Source organism: Panicum virgatum, chromosome 7K, assembly GCF_016808335.1.
Source record: "Panicum virgatum strain AP13 chromosome 7K, P.virgatum_v5, whole genome shotgun sequence".
NCBI lineage: Eukaryota > Viridiplantae > Streptophyta > Magnoliopsida > Poales > Poaceae > Panicum > Panicum virgatum.
The window spans coordinates 50,632,030-50,648,202 of NC_053142.1; the positions used below are offsets into that span (position 1 = coordinate 50,632,030).

Consider the following 16,173-nt stretch of genomic DNA (forward strand, 5'->3'; position numbering starts at 1 on the left):
GTAACTAGCCGGAATCCGCTCACCGGAGCGCGCCCCGCTGACGATCTCGGTGATCCCTAGCTGGCTGCATCGCAACGTGGCGACGGGAGGATCGCGCCCACTCGTGCGGCGAATCGGTGAAGAGATATGGTGCGTTTGAACGTCTACGTTTGAATGCCAGCAGGAACGCCAAGTGTTGCCTTGATAGGATTCAGAACTTCAGAGCTTGGCCGCACATGCTGTGTGTTCTGTCTGATGGCGTGAATGTTGGAGGCAGTGCCTGGCATGGCGACCATATGAGTTTTACTAGTCGAATGGCTACATTTGTCAGACATTGCTCGAGATTTTAGTCTGGGACATGCTCTGCAGCAAGATATGAGCACGTCAGGCTCTGCTGCAGTCATGTCAGGTCGAGGTTGGATTGGCTTAGCTTGATCATACTTGTAGCCACGTCACTACGCCAGGCTTAGAATTTGATCCAGAACAACAGGGCTGTGCTCTAATATATGATTATTATGAACTAAAGTTTGGACATTCTTGACACAAACGCTAGTCTTCAAGCTAGGATGATCTGGCCTTGTATTCTGCCCCTGTATATAGACGAAAAACCGCATTGGAAACACCTGTCTACATTTTTCAAAAAAAAAACTATCGGTGGTAATTGAGCATGTAAATCACGACCAATGCTGCCGCTAGAGGAATCAATTAGAGGTGATGGTTATGTGGAGTTATCAGCATCAGCAACACATGCATGACAACAAGCGACGACAGCATGGTTCTAAAAGAAACACTTCTTTGTTTATTACCGGTAAAGAGTTGCGCAATCGATCAGTGTTTTTTTAACTCCCAATCGACAGAGTTATTACAGAGACAAGAAGAATACCAAAAAAAAAAATTGCCCTCTTCAACCAATTCCTACTCATCTACTTGCTCCTAAACAATCCGTACAAGAAGTCAAGAACTCCTGCTGGTTACAATGTCCGTGCCTTCCCCATTTGCCCTCACGGCCATCGCCTTTACGCAGAGCACGGGAGGAGGAGGAGGACGCCTCTACTCTCCGATGCCCCAGCGCTTGCTGCGGCCTGTCCGCCCGCGCACGGTCTTCCCGGCAGCGCCAGCCGTACGAGTCGCTTTCGTCTTTCTCCCGCGCGCTAGCTGCCGCTGCCGACTTGCTTGTTTATGCGTGCGCTCGCAGTCTTGCACAGTTCGAACGAATCACCAGCAGCTCGCCGATGGACGGTGGGTCATCACCAGACGAGCTTCTCGACGGCCATCCCCTGCAGCAGCGGCCGCGCGTCGCCGCGCCCGCGCCGCGAGACGGCCGGCCCGCAGCAGCACGAGGAGGCCGGTGAGGCCGAGGACACGCGGTGGAGGACGTCGAGGAAGTGGTCCTCGTCGCAGGGGAGCGCGATGGGGCCGGACGCGGCCGGGAAGCCGTACTCCTCCTCCGCCTGCCGCAGCAGCTCCAGGAACGCCGGGTGGGTGAGGTGCGCCAGCCGCACCACGAACCGCCTCGGCCCCGTCGAGCCTTCGCCTTCGCCGCCGCCGGTGCCCCCCACGCACACCGCCACGTGGCCCGCCGGCACCGTGGCGTCTCCATTATTCTTGCCGGAGCGCGAGGAGGCGGCCCGCGCGGCGGCGGTGCGGGAGCGGGACCGCCACCGCCGCACGGCGCGGCGCAGGCAGACGAGCGACGGGATCGTGATGGCGACCCTGCACATGGTTGCTTGACTGCGTGCGCGACTTCGGCCGGCGATGGGTCGAGTGGTTTTGCTGCTTTGCCTTGGGACTTGCTTGCAATGCAACCTTGTGGAGTTGGGCGGGGATGGGTTATAGAGCTCGAGCTGGGCATCGGCCACTGGAGTTGGCGGAAATTGCAGGGATGGCATGGGATCGGGGTGCGTAGTTCTGGGCGTTTGGGGTCGGTCGTGCCGTGCGTGCACCGGACCGGCCGGGACACCGTCAGCATACGTGGTGCCCCGTCTCCAGCCGAGGGGCGGGCCTTGGGTCTCTGCTCCAACCGGCCATGAGTCTTGCGCGCCTGTCCCCTGACCCCTGCAGTGCACCGAACGCCAAGAGCACTCCCAAATCCAGGCAATCCCCGTCACGATGAAGTTCAGACTTGTGGCAACGCATGATAGAATGCGAATTCAGGCATGCCCCATGCGTTCCGTGCAGATGCTGCGCCAGGCCAGGTGATGCCGACTAGCCGGCTCAGGTGCATGTGATCCTTCTATCGTAGCTGGAGTTCAAGCCTACGGCGGCTGTCGCATCTGAGAGACAGACCGTTGGGGCATCGCCATCAACACGTTCATGTACTGACCCCTTTTGTCATCGACCCGGAGCCAACAGATTGCAAGAAACCAGCGTGAGCCAGGTCGTTCAGCGCTCGCGGTTTCCGGGGGGCACAGGCATGATCGCCCACTCTCTCGGAGTTCCCAAGTTGGAAACACTGCTATGGCAGCAGTGTAACACTCAGCTATTAATTCACTACAATTAAACTAATTAAGGTCATTAGTTTCGAACCTAAATAATAAACCATAAGTTAGCATTTTTTTTATCAGTCTGGCCCGACCGGTCTGACCGGTAGGGGCGACCGGTCTGACCGGTGGACGCTGGGCCAACCATTTTTTTTTGAGCCCACATCATTTAAACCACTCTTTTCTCTCCCCCAACAACTCACTCATCCTCCCCAGCTCTCTCACTCACCTTCCCCGAGCTCACCCCTCTCCCCAAGCCTTAGAGTCCCAAATCTTCACCCCAACTTGATTCCAAGGCCGAGAAAAAGATCAAATCGGCGTGGGATGTGTTCCTCTCCACGATTCCCTCCCTGGGGTGCATGGGATTCAAGTTCTTGTGAACAAAGGAGCTCACTCAAGGTATAAATGCTTGTGTTGGCCGATCTCCTTTTCTAGATAGTTTTAGGTGATTTCCTCTGGTCAAAAACCTCTAAAGGTATACCTGAACTAGTGCTTAGAAGGGTTTAAGGATTTGTGGGCGATTTTCGCCGCGCCAAGGATTCCAGCTTTTGGTCTGGGTTGGACCGGTCTGACCGGTCGGAGGGACTGGTCTGACCGGTAGGGGTCCGGACAGTCCGGCCATGTGTTCGGATACTCCGGGTTTGTGGTAGTCTGGACATTTCGGGTTTAGGTCCGGATTCTCCGGACTTGGGAGTCCGGATACTCTGAGAATACGTCCGGATACTCCGGATTTTTGGTCTCGAGTCGCACACAGGCCAGACCGGTCTGACCGGTGCTAGCAGGGCTGAGAGGGTTCAATTAGGGTTAGTTGGCACAATTGGATAGAAATTAATTTGGTTGTTGATTACTTGTAATTTTTGCGGAGGTGGTTGCGGAACCCCCGGAGCCATTAGAGCAGGCCCAGCAGGAGGAGAGGCGTGAGAACCAGGCCCAGGGCCCAGTGGACCCAGGTGTTGAGCTGTAGACGTAAGGCAAGCCCCGTTGCACATCCTATTATTTGAAATTATGACACCTATATATGTATTTATTACTTGTGCATTACGTTTCAGGAGTTGATTGGAACCCTAGTTGCATGATCACTAGATTTTCCTGAGTTATACTAGCATGTATAGGACGATAGAAATGCTATGCTTAATAGTTCTCGATAGAAGTCGAGTGACTTCTTGCACTCGCGAGATATAGGATATTTAGAAGTCGAGTAATTTCCGGTTACTCGCGAGATATAGGTTATATGCTTATCTACAGTACCTGAGTTGTTGAAATTGACATGGAAATATGAGACCGGACGGGGAATGACGATGATGTATATGTATGGCAGCAAGACAGTGTTCCTGGGTTTCTTAGCCCCGTCCGAGTCGATGATCTGGGGAACTAGAGCAGTCCAGAGAGAACTACACAGAGGACCCTACCGTTGTTGGCCCTGCTGATCATGTTTGAATTATACTAACTGCATGCCGGGAGTAGGAGGTAGTCGAAACCGGTAAGCCTAGTACTGCCTCGCTTCGAAAGTACAGAACTGCATCACCTCTCCTTAGGGAGAGTCGAGTAGTCGCGGAGAAACGGGATGCATATGTTTACTTTTGGTGGTCTCACGTTGAGCTCGGCTGACTATATGAAGGTGGGGTGGTTCTGTAGTTCAAGGCGGGGAGGGGAAGGGTTGGTGCGTATGGTCCGACGGGGCATACGTGTGCCGTGTTGGTTAGGTCCACCTTGCAAGGTTAAATCGAATCGATTCGCCGTCAGTCGCTCTCGGATATGAGCACCTTGATTACTGCATCGCATCGTAGTGTTATGACGAGATGATGAGTATATTTATATACATATGATGATGAACACCTTGAATTATTGTTGATTGCACCACCATGTTTGCTATAGTTGATTCATGCAAATATTAGAATAGAGTTAATTTGTATAGAATCTAGGGCTAAAATACTGAAAGTAAGAAATTAGTTTAGTCGCTTTTCTGCAAAATAACCACCAGCCAAAAGCCTTGCATGTCTAGATATGTGGGCTAAGTTATACCCATTGGTCGGGTAAGTCTTGCTGAGTATTAGTTGCTCAGGGTTTGTTGCTACCCAAATTATTTCAGGAGCCCAAGACGTTGACTTCTGCCCCTGTGTGCTAAGTTCATCTGCCGCAGTGCAGAGGGGTGGAAGGTGGATGAGCAAGACCCCCTGGACTAGGGCGTTGGCGGGCTGCACGCTTGCGGGCTGAGCGTGCAGCCTCTCTGTTTTGTTGCGACTGGTCTGATGGACCGGTCTGACCGGTAGTCCTCGGCCGGTCTGACCGGTAGTCCTCGGCCGGTCTGACCGGTGGTGTTAGGCTGTGAGTGGGCAGCAGTGTAGTGTAGTCGTTGTTTGGATGCAAATTCTAGTTGATAGTTGTAACACTTGTAATTTATGTTGGTATTTGAACCAAGTTTGTAAAACTATTGTAATTGAACTCTTTTGTAAAAGTGATGGTTATTTCTATTATTGTCGCGTTGTTGTATTTTCAAGTATTCGTCGTGCTTATACCATCTGCGCCCGCCTTCGCGTGGGACTTCCATGTTGTTTTGATCGGGCCGTTGGTTGAGAAAAGATCGCCAAATTAAACTATTAAACTAATGCACCTGATGTGTTCAAATGACGATCATTACGTTTAATTTAGAGTTTTAATTTGGCGGTTCCGTCACAAGCAGCCTGACGGCCAGATTGTCATCTACGACCTCAATCGCACGCCGTCGGACTCGCGCCATATCGATCGCCATGCGTTGCGAGCTTCGCCGCGCCGCGGCCACTCCGGCCGGCAGCAAGTCGTCGCCGGCGTCGTGCACGAGCGGAGATCAATGCTGCAGGCCGCGGCGACCCAACGAAATTTTTAGCCGGGGCTAGGAACCCAGAGGACAGAGGAGCGCAGAGACTCTGCAGTGTAGCTGGCCGGGATCGCCCTGGCCGCGCTGACGACCTCGCTCCTCCTGGCTGTACCGCGACGTGGCGATGGCTGGATCGTCTTCACGCGTGCGGCGAATCGGCGGGCGCGTCTGGCCGTCGTTGAAGCCGTGAAGGCCGGCCGGGACGCCAAGTGTTGCCTTGCTATGACTCCACAGAGGTTCAGGACCTGCCCCCACATGCCGTTTGTTCTGTTTCTTTTTTGAACGATTCCGTCTGTTCCGCTTCACCTGCGTGCATCTGATGCTATGAGTTTTGGGGAATTGGGGACAGTACCTGGAGCATGTGGATTTAGAATGACCTGCGTGGCTTCACGATAGCTGACACTACAATGCTCGAAAAACGATAGCTGACACGACATCTGTGAGACATCACTGGAGATTTGTCGGCCGGGCACATGAGCTGCTAGCCTACTACTGCTAGATTAGATACGAGCAGCTTCATCATCCCATCTCAAGCGGGATAGGCTATATATCTCCTGATTCGGTGATTCCTGAACATGAGCTATGGCCACGTCAAGGGTTTAGACTCTGAGAGTTGGCCTAGGCGAAGCCATCCAGGACAGCAGGGGTCTGGTAGTAGTTTCTGAACTAAACATGACTGTCAAATGCAGAGTTAAATGCGGGACCCAATCACCCAAGGTCTAAACTGCAAGTCTCAAAAATATATTTTAAAATAATAGAAGGAATAATTGACCAAAGTTTTAAATCCAGTACCTTGTTTATTTTTTTGTATGTATAAATGAAATACACATTGAAAACACTTCTCTACTATACAAACGATCTGTTCCACTGCCGTGCCATCCTAGTCACGGACCCAATCCATTTTTCCTTTCCCCAGCTCACCCCTATGCTGAGAAGTATTCATGCGCATCACCATTTCATTTGCAGTTTGCATAATTTTGCTGCAGCCTTTATATCCTAAGCTATCGCCGTAATTTTCAAGTTTTCTCAAGATTATTTTTTTCATCACAAAAAAGTGTTTTTTTTCAAATGCGGGTGATATTAATGTTGTTATAATTTTCTCAAATATTTAAGGCCTTTTAGTCAAATTAAGGCAATCTGTTATTTATCAGGTTGCTGGTGGTGTGTTTGATTGGGAAGCATGGGTTGAGTTTGTTTCCGCTCTCCGAAATATTTAAATTAGACTAGAAAATCGTGAACCATTTAATAAAAAATTGTGAAAATAATAGTAATAATAACAGTTGGACCTTTGTAAAGAACAATTGAGAAGTATTTGATATCATGTATTATGTTACACTTGATGTGACCATGTACCTATAGGTCTCGTTTTCTTTTGCGGCCGCAGGTTATTGGCCTGTGAATAGCGGCAAATGAAAGTTGCTAGCGTATATAATTAGATGCACTATAATTTAATGGTTAATCACATCCATGATCCATTGACGATGACAGGTGGCACACCAGTAACTCATCACAAACACATGCATGCATGATCATGTGATGATCACGACAAAACAGTTGTATCAGGACAGGGAACAAGTTCTTTCTTTATTCTGGCACATAGAGCTGAGTTGTAGAATCCACCAAGTTCTTACAGTTAGAGAGCACGGGATCAGGATCCATAAATTTCTAGTACAATTCTAGCTAAATCCATATACAGCTGTTGTTAACAATGTCCGGGTCTTCACCAGTTGCCCCCACGGCCGTCCCCTTTACGTTCGCAGAGCACGGGTTTACCCGAGAAATTTGTAAAAATGGGACCGCAAACATTGTCTTTTGCAGTTTTGCCATTGGCCCCACATTTTATAGGCACAGATGGTCCCACCGTGTCATTCATGTCATTCATTGGGAGTGGCAAATTCACGAGTGCTCAGTGTCTAATATTGCAATTTTTTCGGTTTACCCGGCGGCGCTTGCCGCCTGTGACCTTGCGCGGCGCGCCAGCCGGGGCCAGTCGCTTTCGCTTTTCCCCTTCGCCCTGGCGGCCGCTCCCGGCGAGCTCCTTGCGTGCTCGCTCTTGCAGTCTCGCAGGCAGACGAATGAATCAGCTGGTCGCCATTGCTCACCAATGGACGGTTGCAGCAGGGCAGGGCGATGACGGATCGATCGATCAGCAGTTCAGCACACGAGCTTCTCCACGGCCATCCCCTGCAGCAGTGGCCGCGAGTCGCCACGCCCATGGCGCAGGGCCGGCCCGCAGCAGGAGGCGGAGGACGAGGAGGACACGCGGTGGAGGACGTCGAGGAAGTGGTCCTCGTCGCAGGGGAGCGCGATGGGCCCGGGCGCGGCCGGGAAGCCGTACTCCTCCTCCGCCTGGCGCAGCAGGTCCCGGAACGCCGGGTGGCTGAGGTGCGCCAGCCGCACCACGAACCGCCTCGGGCCGCACCCGTCGCCGCCGCCCTCCACGCGCACCGCCACGTGCCCCGCCGGCACCGCGGCGGCGGCGGCGCCCGCTCCCTCGCCGGAGCGCGAGGAGGCGGTGGCGGCGCGGGACCGCCACCGCCGCACGGCGCGGCGCAGGCAGACGAGCGACGGGATCGTGATCGCGATCTTGCACATGGTTGAGGCGGCCGAACTGGATCGAAGAAGAGAGCCGCGATGGGGATGGAACGGGCGAGCGAGCAGCGGTTTGCTAACCTCTCGAGAAGTGGCGCTTCGATCGATCGCTTGCAATCGAGTTGGAGTTGTTTGTGTGCGGGTGCGGAGCTGGGCGGCGACGGGGTGGGCAATATATAGCCGCGGCGCCGGGCATCGGGCACTGGGGTGGCGTCGCTGGCGCGTCGTTTTTGGTGTGCGGAGCTGCCGAGCTGGGCCGTGGCGTGCGTGCGTGTGTCGTGTGCATGCACCGGACCGGGACGCCGCGCGCAGCGCTTCTGCTTCCCTGGTGAGGCCGGCAGCGCTGTGGCTCTGTGCTCTGGCAGCTCTGCTGCGGTGGCGGTAACTGGTAAGCGGTTTGTGTCGTTTCTGGGTGCTGCCGCTGCTCGGCCCTGGATTCCTGTAGTATAGGCGGATAGCACTATTGGTGGGAGAAAGTGAAGCCTGTGACTGGTGATGTTACATTTTCCTCTTCACAGGTTACACATGCTCCTTTCTTTTGTATGAATAAACGAGTCTCTCTCTTTCTAGTGAACATCCAGCCAGAAACATACTAGACAGCATCTCTTTAGCACCTGTGTTTTGTTTTGCCTGAAGATTTCTGGTCTGATTCCTACTGTTTTGGGATGCCTGAACGGTGCTGAAATCATAACGCCAGCGGACTGCCGGTTACTGAGAACTGGCCGGGCGGGCACACACTAGCGGGACCACATCAGTCAAGCGGATGAGGCGAGATTAGTCGCAGGAGTTCACACTCTGAATATCTGGTCTTGCCTGTGTTGTCTGCAGACGCCAAGGCATGCCGTAACAGTGAAAGAAAAGGACACCGTGTATGCTTGTGCTGAACAGATGATGCCATATATGTCCAGGCACCAGGCATGCCAACTCGAAGGCATGGGTGCACAACTGCACAGTACACTACTTCGTCTACTTTCCCAGAAGCCCTTGACTCTTCCATTGGTAGAGGAGGACCCTGTCTCGCTAGATCGATCAGACTTATTGCTATTTTCATTCAGTATAAACGATTTCAAGCTAATAGATTTTTCTTGCACATCAGCTTCTACAGAAAATATCAATTTGTAAGCACCTTTGGAATTTAAAAGTTATTCTAAAATTACTCTGTGTCGTAGTGCTGCAAACCATAGCCGGGTGGCGGAAGGCACCCGCTTAAGCCCAGAGGGTGTGTACTCAGGGGTTAGCTAGTCCCAGTTCGATCTCGCTCAAGAACACGATGAACACAGCGGGATTAGAGTGGTTCGGGCCGCTGGAGCGTAATACCCTACGTCCACTGTTTGTTGTATTGTCTTGCCTCGAGAGAGTTCGCGAGAGCTTGTGTGTGTCTAGAGAGCCCCCTCCTGTACAGCGAGCGCCCCCCTTTTATATCTCAAAGGGGGCGCGTATATAGCCGTTGGGACCCCGACAGGTGGGCCCAACGATGCAGTACAAGTTAACGTACTGTTCATAATCATGGCGTCGCAGGCGAAGGAGATCCCTCTTCTAGATTCCATTGCCTGCTCCCGGAATCCTCCGTCCGGTGTGTCCAGGCGCTTGTCTTGTCGGAGCGGCGCCAGGCATAGCTAGCGGCGTTGCCTGCCACGTAGCTGAACGGGCCGCGTAGCTTGCGGCGTAGGAGGCATGATGGAAAAGTGCCGTGCCGTCGTATCCAATTAATGCGGCAGACGGGCTCTGCGCGGGTGCGGCACAGGCGGCTACACTGTGTACCTTGGTAATACGCGGTGCACAGTGAGGCCTGACAAAGGCTGTCCCGCGTGCTGTGGCGACAGAGCACGCCTCAACCATCTGCATTAAATGCGGTGGGTGCGCGAGTCTTCCAGCGTTGCCTGGCGCACGAGTCCGCGTCCGTGCCTCCGGGCCACGTGGCGGCTCCGGACCTCCACGCGGTAAGGGAGGTCCGGATGGAGACAGGAGGTCCCGGACCCCTATGGGGGGTCCGAGGCCTCGGCTGTCAGCTCGGAGTTTCCCTTCCTTAGGGACATGTGGCGTCTCTGGACCCATACCCCGGCGGAGGACGGGTCCGGGGCCATTGGCTTGGTGAGGAAAGAGCCTGACCCGTGGGGCCTAGCTACTCCGTCATGTGTGCGCAGTCACGGATAACTACGCGGGTCCTGTCTTCCCGCAGTAAGAGTGGGTATCCCTGTTACAGGGTATCGACACTCTGAATACTCAAAATAAGTAGTAATGTTAATTTGGGTCCCCATTTGGCCATCTCCAAGGTGGAATTTTGATAATGTCCATCGAAGTGGATTTCTGAATTTCTATGCATCTTCAGCCGAGCCCCTCTCGGTTGGCACGCCATATATATAGACTAGGCGTATAGCCCGCGTATTTGCGCGACTAGTATTGAAAATTCAAAAATTTGCATGTCGTTGTATCCTTACTTAAAAGTTATACTAACTTTTTACCGTACATCATCATGTTCATTATCGTAAATTATGTCTTATTGTTGATTAAAACAATTCAACTATGATCTACCTATAAAAACAATTTGATTAGTTGAGCTTTAATAATATTATGCGGATAATTATTCTTATTTTCATTTTATTTTGATTGATTGTTCTTAGCTTTAGTTTTTATTAATAATATATATTTGTAATTGATACATAGCTAAATGGTATTTTATATTTAATTTTTCATAATGGTATTGGTGTGTGATTTTTAATTAGGCACAGAGGTATTTTAGACTAATTTTTATTGTAATGACAGTGGTGGATAATTTTTATTTTTCTATTTTCTCCGATTAACGTGGGAATTTTAGGCCTTGAGAGCGAACGTGGAGACTCCGTTTGTTGGCTAAATAATAAAATAATAGATAGATAGCCTTCCCAAATGCTGTGCGCCGGCCAAGGACGCCACCCCGATCGTTCGATGTCTCCATGCTGCAATTCCAACTTGCAATGCGTGATCGATGGAAGCAAAAACCCACGCATGCAACGACACGCGTTTCCACGAGGATTGGATAAGTGTTTTCTTCATCTCTTACTTGATGTGGCAGTGACACGACGAAACGTAGTGCGGTCTGATCTGCCCTGACTTGCTAGTGACCACTGTCCACGACCAGGCCCAGCTACATCGATCGGTGGCAGCTTAGCTCGAGCCCACTGGAATGGAGCCGGGGTGAATTCACCACGAGGAAATCCTGGACGCTGCAGCGTGGACCATGTGCTAAGGTTGATCGTGGAAGAGGAAGACGGAACGAAAAGGGTAAACAACGACGAACATGCGCTGTTCCCGGTGCCGTGGCGGTGTTAAAGGACATTGTCATCGTGGTGAGCTCATGTGTACGAGTCCGCCGCCGGTGATCGCTCGTCGGCCAGCTCAGGTGCATGTGATCCTAGTCCTAGGCTCCTAGAAACCGATGTAGGACGGCTTTCACGTACGTCAACGTCACGAGCAGACCGTTGGGGCCTCGCCATCAGCAACACATGTGTCGCGGCAGCGACATGAGCGGAGCTCGAAGGACACATGCGGCCATGCCCGATTCCGATCGATTTCCGCCGCCTCTATCCATCGACCAGCTGCTTGGGAGCAGCCAACAGATTGCCAAGAAACCGGTGCGAGCAGGCTAGTCGGGCTCACGGTTTCCGGGGGCGCAGGCAAGCACGACGACCGCCCACACTCTTGGGAGACCGTACCCCAACTCCTCAAGTTGAACGCAGCGCTGTCGTGGCGCGTTCCCGCGCACGCATCAGCCGCGCCGCGCCGCCACCATCGATCTCTCCCTGCTGCCTCGCTTGCTAGTTGCCGCCTTATCCGAGCAATGATAGTTGGTGAAAATTATTAGTGCCAGCAGCCAGCTTGTCGCGGTGTCATCTACCGGCCCAACGCTAGCTAGCTTCTCCTATCTTCACCGGTTTTTTGGACCAAAGATAATAAATTCAATTTAGTAGTAATTGGCAATGGACCAGGTCCAGCTCTTCCGTGCATGCATGATCTGAGCGTGCAGCCCGGAAAGCTTCGCCCGGTTTCTGCGCGCACACAGATCATCAGGTCAGAAGCCGGGCGGGGGGAGCTTGCCATTGCCATGCACGGACGGAACAGTGCCGCAGCATGGGAGCGCGTACATACTGCCCCACCCGTGCCACGGGCTCACGGGCCGGCGGCCGCGGCCGCACGGATGCAACGCAACGCGAGCTCGGGGGCGCGTGACGGCCGCGCGCGCGTACGCTCCGCGTGCAATGGCTGCCCTGCGCGCGAGGGCGCCGCGACAGCGCGCTCTCTCTCTCCGACGTCCACGGACGATCGAGCCCCCCGGCCCTTGGCCGCTTGCCTCGACCGCCTGCGTCGCTTTCGTCTCCGGGGTGGGGCGGCTGCGTCTGAGCTCGTGCGCCGGCTTCGCGGCTGCACCCTCTTGGGATTCACGGGCTTCTTCCACGGCAACTACATTGTAGCTAGGGGTGGTAATGGGCCATGGCCCTAGTGGCCTCTTCACAGTCCAACAAGATCTTTAAATTTTTTAGTTCAAAATTTTATAAGATTAGAGCCCGATCTTCTTAGGATCCGGTCATTAGATTTTCTAGTTCAAAATGTTGGGCCCTTTACCACCCACCCGGCGGCTGGGGCATTCTTCTTGGAGCAATCTCTTCCTGCGATGGTGGTAGCGACGTCCGGGATCGAGAACCGTGGCCGCATTTGGAAGCCGAGCCGCGAGTCGCTACATCTCCCGTACGTCCTAGCCAGAAGCCGAGCCGCCTTGCGTTACTGCTGTCGGATGGACAAGTGGAGGACATCGAAGCGGGGCTGAAGCGAGCTGCGTTTACAGCCCTCCTGCAGGGAATTTTTTTTGCGCATTTGGAACAAAGTTTCTGCCTGCTAAAGTGTAATGGAATCATAGTCATGCCGATTCTAGGAATCATTCATGCTGATTCTATTCATATACGGAAGAAAACCCACACCTCAGAAGACAGCAGTGCCTGGTCGACAAAATCAAAGTTCATTTTTGTTTACCCCTTGGCCCTTGGAGAAAATGGCAACGTGGGATTGTAGCGGACGCCGAGCATCGCGGCGCCGCCGTGGACGCCACACACTCCAGAGTGCGTGTGCGAGGCTCACGCTCGCGGTCGCAGCGCGGAGAGCAGGAGGCCCGCCAGGCCGTCGAGGATCCGCCGATCCTAACCAACCCTCGAGGAGTCGAGGCCCGCTGGAATCGAAACCACTCCGCGTCGACGAGCCACCGGAGCTCACCCTCAGAGCAGCGCTTCGTCACCGCCGGGGAACAGCAGTCCAGTCGAGCGCTCAAGGAAGGAGAAGGACCTCGCTGCCTGCCAATTTCCCAAGTCGATCGTGGCCGTGCAGAACGATCCAACGGCAACGAGAGACCCAGGGGGTGGACGGTATTTCATTTACCGTCCACCCCTTGCCCCAGTCTGCCTCGCGCCGCCGTCCAGGTGGCCGCCACCATCCACGGCAACCACTCCACCGTTGACTCCAAAGCGTGCTCCCGAAGCCCTCGGCGAACACTACCCGCTGCCAAGGCGCTCGCGCGCACTCATCGGCCGAAGGACGCCGGCGCGGCTGTTCCCCTCGGTCGTCGCAGACGCCCAGACTCATCGACTCGATCGGCCCCCAGTTCACAGCGTCTGCCGGAGCTGCCGTGCACGACGAACCGGACCCCAGTAACCCAACTGAAGGTGTTCGGCATGGTGATGCGGTGTTCGCGCCGGCGTGGTCGCCAAGGCCGTCGTCCATAGCAGTTCCGCTATACTTGGATACTCCGTTGCGCGCGCGCGGCTTGCTCCGGCCACCTGTCTAGGCGCCGAAATCTAGCCGTCGCGCCCGCGGCGCAGCGCACCGTGTCCGCCGCCCACCGGTCGGAGCCCATCGTCCATGACCCGTCCAGGTGTCCGGCGAGCTGCGTGCGCTGCTGCGACGGCGTCAACCGCGTCGGTACGACAAAGATGGTCGAAGGCACCTTCTCCCTGGTAAGCTGGAACACGTCACGAACTATTATTGGGCCCAACAGGTCGAGTGGACAGCGCGGCGGGGCGGCCGTGTTGACAACGGCGTCGGCCGGGTCGGACCCCAGGGGTGGACGCTGGACGGTATCGCGTCCGGGGGTGGACGGTAAATGAGATACCGTCCACCCCAGGCCTCTCCCTGACGTTGGATCGGGCATGAGCGGCCGAGATTGGCTCGGATAGGGAGCCTGGAGCGAGGCCCTCTCTGCTTTCCTCGCGCCCGCAGTCGCGCGACGCGCTGCCTGCCATCGAAGCTCGGCGCAGTCGGCGCCCGTGCTGGCGTCGAACCGCAGCACCCGGCTTCAGAGATGAGCTGGGGACGACGCGGCGTGGCGCGGAGGTGGCAGCCAGCGGCATCCGCGAGCAGCACGCCGGCACTGTCAGTGCCTGCACGGCGCCGCCGGTGACTTCGTTCGCTTCCACACCGTGCGCAATCTGCTGGGGCCACGCGCGGCTGTCCCCTCGCGCGCACCGAGCGGCCGAGCAGTAGCTTCCTCCGGTGCCTCGCCGTGAACGTGCGCCTCCATGCCCGCTCGGATGCCGTCGCGGAAGCACACCGTGTGGTGATCAGGCGGCCGCGCTCATCTTTGATTTCGTGCCATCGATGAACCCGTTGACCTGGGCCATTACCTCGACCAGCAGGCGCTGGCTACTGCACCTCGCCACGATAGGATATATGGACAGGAATTCAGGAAATCATCAACACCCAGAGAAAATTAGGCCATGAATAGATGCAATTGTGTTTGGCTAATTTCAAAGACTTTGGTCCAAGCACAAACTAGCTGCTAATCAGAGATAAGAACAAAGATACAGATAGTAATCGTGCGCAAGCTAGCTCGGCACGTGTTCATGCGACAAGCTTGTCCGTCAATTACGCAGCCGTGGCTTGCACGAACTGCAATCGAGAGCAGGTTAAGCTCCGCGCCGGCGAGACGTTCTGGCTGCGCCGCCGCCGTCCGCGGCGTCGACCCTTCTCCGTGGATGGAGAGGAAGCACCGAGCTTGTTCCTCGGCAGACCGGTTTCGTAACAGATCTCTGGAGTTCAATGTGACGGAGGTGGCCAGAGGCTGCGCGTTCCGGCTTGCGACGTGAGGTACCCTTCTCGAAGCCCTCGCGTGCGCATCAGAAAGCCAGCCGCATGCCTTGGGCCTCGTAGCACGGCCGCGACGCGGTGTTCTCTGTGGTGCTTGCTGCCGTGCCGCCGCCCTCTCAAGATCCACCGCGCGCCAACGGTGTCCACGGCCGGGAAACTTTGCGGCGGAGACCTGGACGGCGGGGCATGGCGGCCGTACGTGTCGCCGACCCGGGGGTGGACGGTACTTCATCTACCGTCCGGGGTGGACGGTAAATGAAATACCGTCCACCCCTAAGCCTCTCCAGAACGTTGGATCGGATATGGGCGGTCGTGATCGACTCGGATCGGGGACTGAGGCCCTCTCCGTCCCTCCGCTTTCCTCGCGCGCGCGCACGCAGCCCTCGCCAACCTGCTGCCTGCCGTCGTCCCCTTTGACGAAGGGCTGCCAGAGTGCCAGCGACATCCGCAAGCATCACGCCGGCTCCGGAAGCTGCGCGGCGCCGCCGGTGACATCGTTCGCTTCAACGCCGTGCGCAGGCCGGTGGCGCTAGGCGCGGCCGTCCCCTCGCGCGCGCCGCCGAGCAGTATGTCCCTTCGTCCCATGCGTCGTCGGCTCGTCCTGACCGTGCGCTCGAATGACGTCGAGGAGGCACGCCGTGTTTATCCGGCGGCGGCGCGCCATACACGGACGATTAGCTCCACCAGCACGCGGCTGCATGCGCCGGCGCGCGGGCTTGAAACCGCGCCGCCGCCGCGGCGTCCACTGGGTACAGTAGTGTCTTATGGTTTGGTATTTTCGCTTTGATCCACTCAATGGAAGACACAAATGGGTAACCCTGGCCATTTTTGCCATCAATTTCGAGTTTCCAAGTTCCAGGATGCATCAATGACACAGATTAATCTTGCAATTGCTGCGGCGGCGTTGTGCATCCTTTGTATGTCGTCAGGAATACATAAAATCTGATGGAAGATTGCCTGCCCGCCCACCTGGCCGCCGCCGTCGGCAGCAACCACGCCTCCCTGGCCGCCTCCAGTGCGAGGCCCTCGTGCCCGATGCTCCTCGTCTGTGCTTCTCGAAGACGCCAGCGCCGCCGCGCCCACAGCTCGCCGTCGCGTATCCCGGATAAGTCACCACCCGGACGCTGATCGGCCGGCGTCGGCGTCCCAGCCGACAACGCG

General features: G+C 55.3%; 2 protein-coding genes across 2 annotated transcripts; both read right to left on the minus strand.

Moving 5' to 3' along the window:
• Positions 1-752: 752 nt before the first annotated feature.
• LOC120643155 (indole-3-acetic acid-induced protein ARG7-like) lies at positions 753-1,756 on the minus strand. Its single transcript, XM_039919672.1, has one exon. The coding sequence runs from the start codon at positions 1,698-1,700 to the stop codon at positions 1,227-1,229; it is 474 nt and encodes a 157-aa protein (XP_039775606.1). The 5' UTR covers positions 1,701-1,756; the 3' UTR covers positions 753-1,226.
• Positions 1,757-6,875: 5,119 nt separating this feature from the next.
• On the minus strand, positions 6,876-8,033 carry LOC120643156 (auxin-induced protein X10A-like). The gene has a single exon (XM_039919673.1). It carries the CDS (start codon positions 7,906-7,908, stop codon positions 7,468-7,470), a length of 441 nt encoding a protein of 146 aa, XP_039775607.1. The 5' UTR covers positions 7,909-8,033; the 3' UTR covers positions 6,876-7,467.
• Between the last annotated feature and the right edge of the window lie 8,140 nt (positions 8,034-16,173).

What these genes read in the sequence shown, in the direction of transcription:
- LOC120643155 (XM_039919672.1), bottom strand. Translation starts at nt 1,700, where the DNA reads ATGTGCAGGGTCGCCATCACGATCCCGTCGCTCGTCTGCCTGCGCCGC.
- LOC120643156 (XM_039919673.1), bottom strand. Translation starts at nt 7,908, where the DNA reads ATGTGCAAGATCGCGATCACGATCCCGTCGCTCGTCTGCCTGCGCCGC.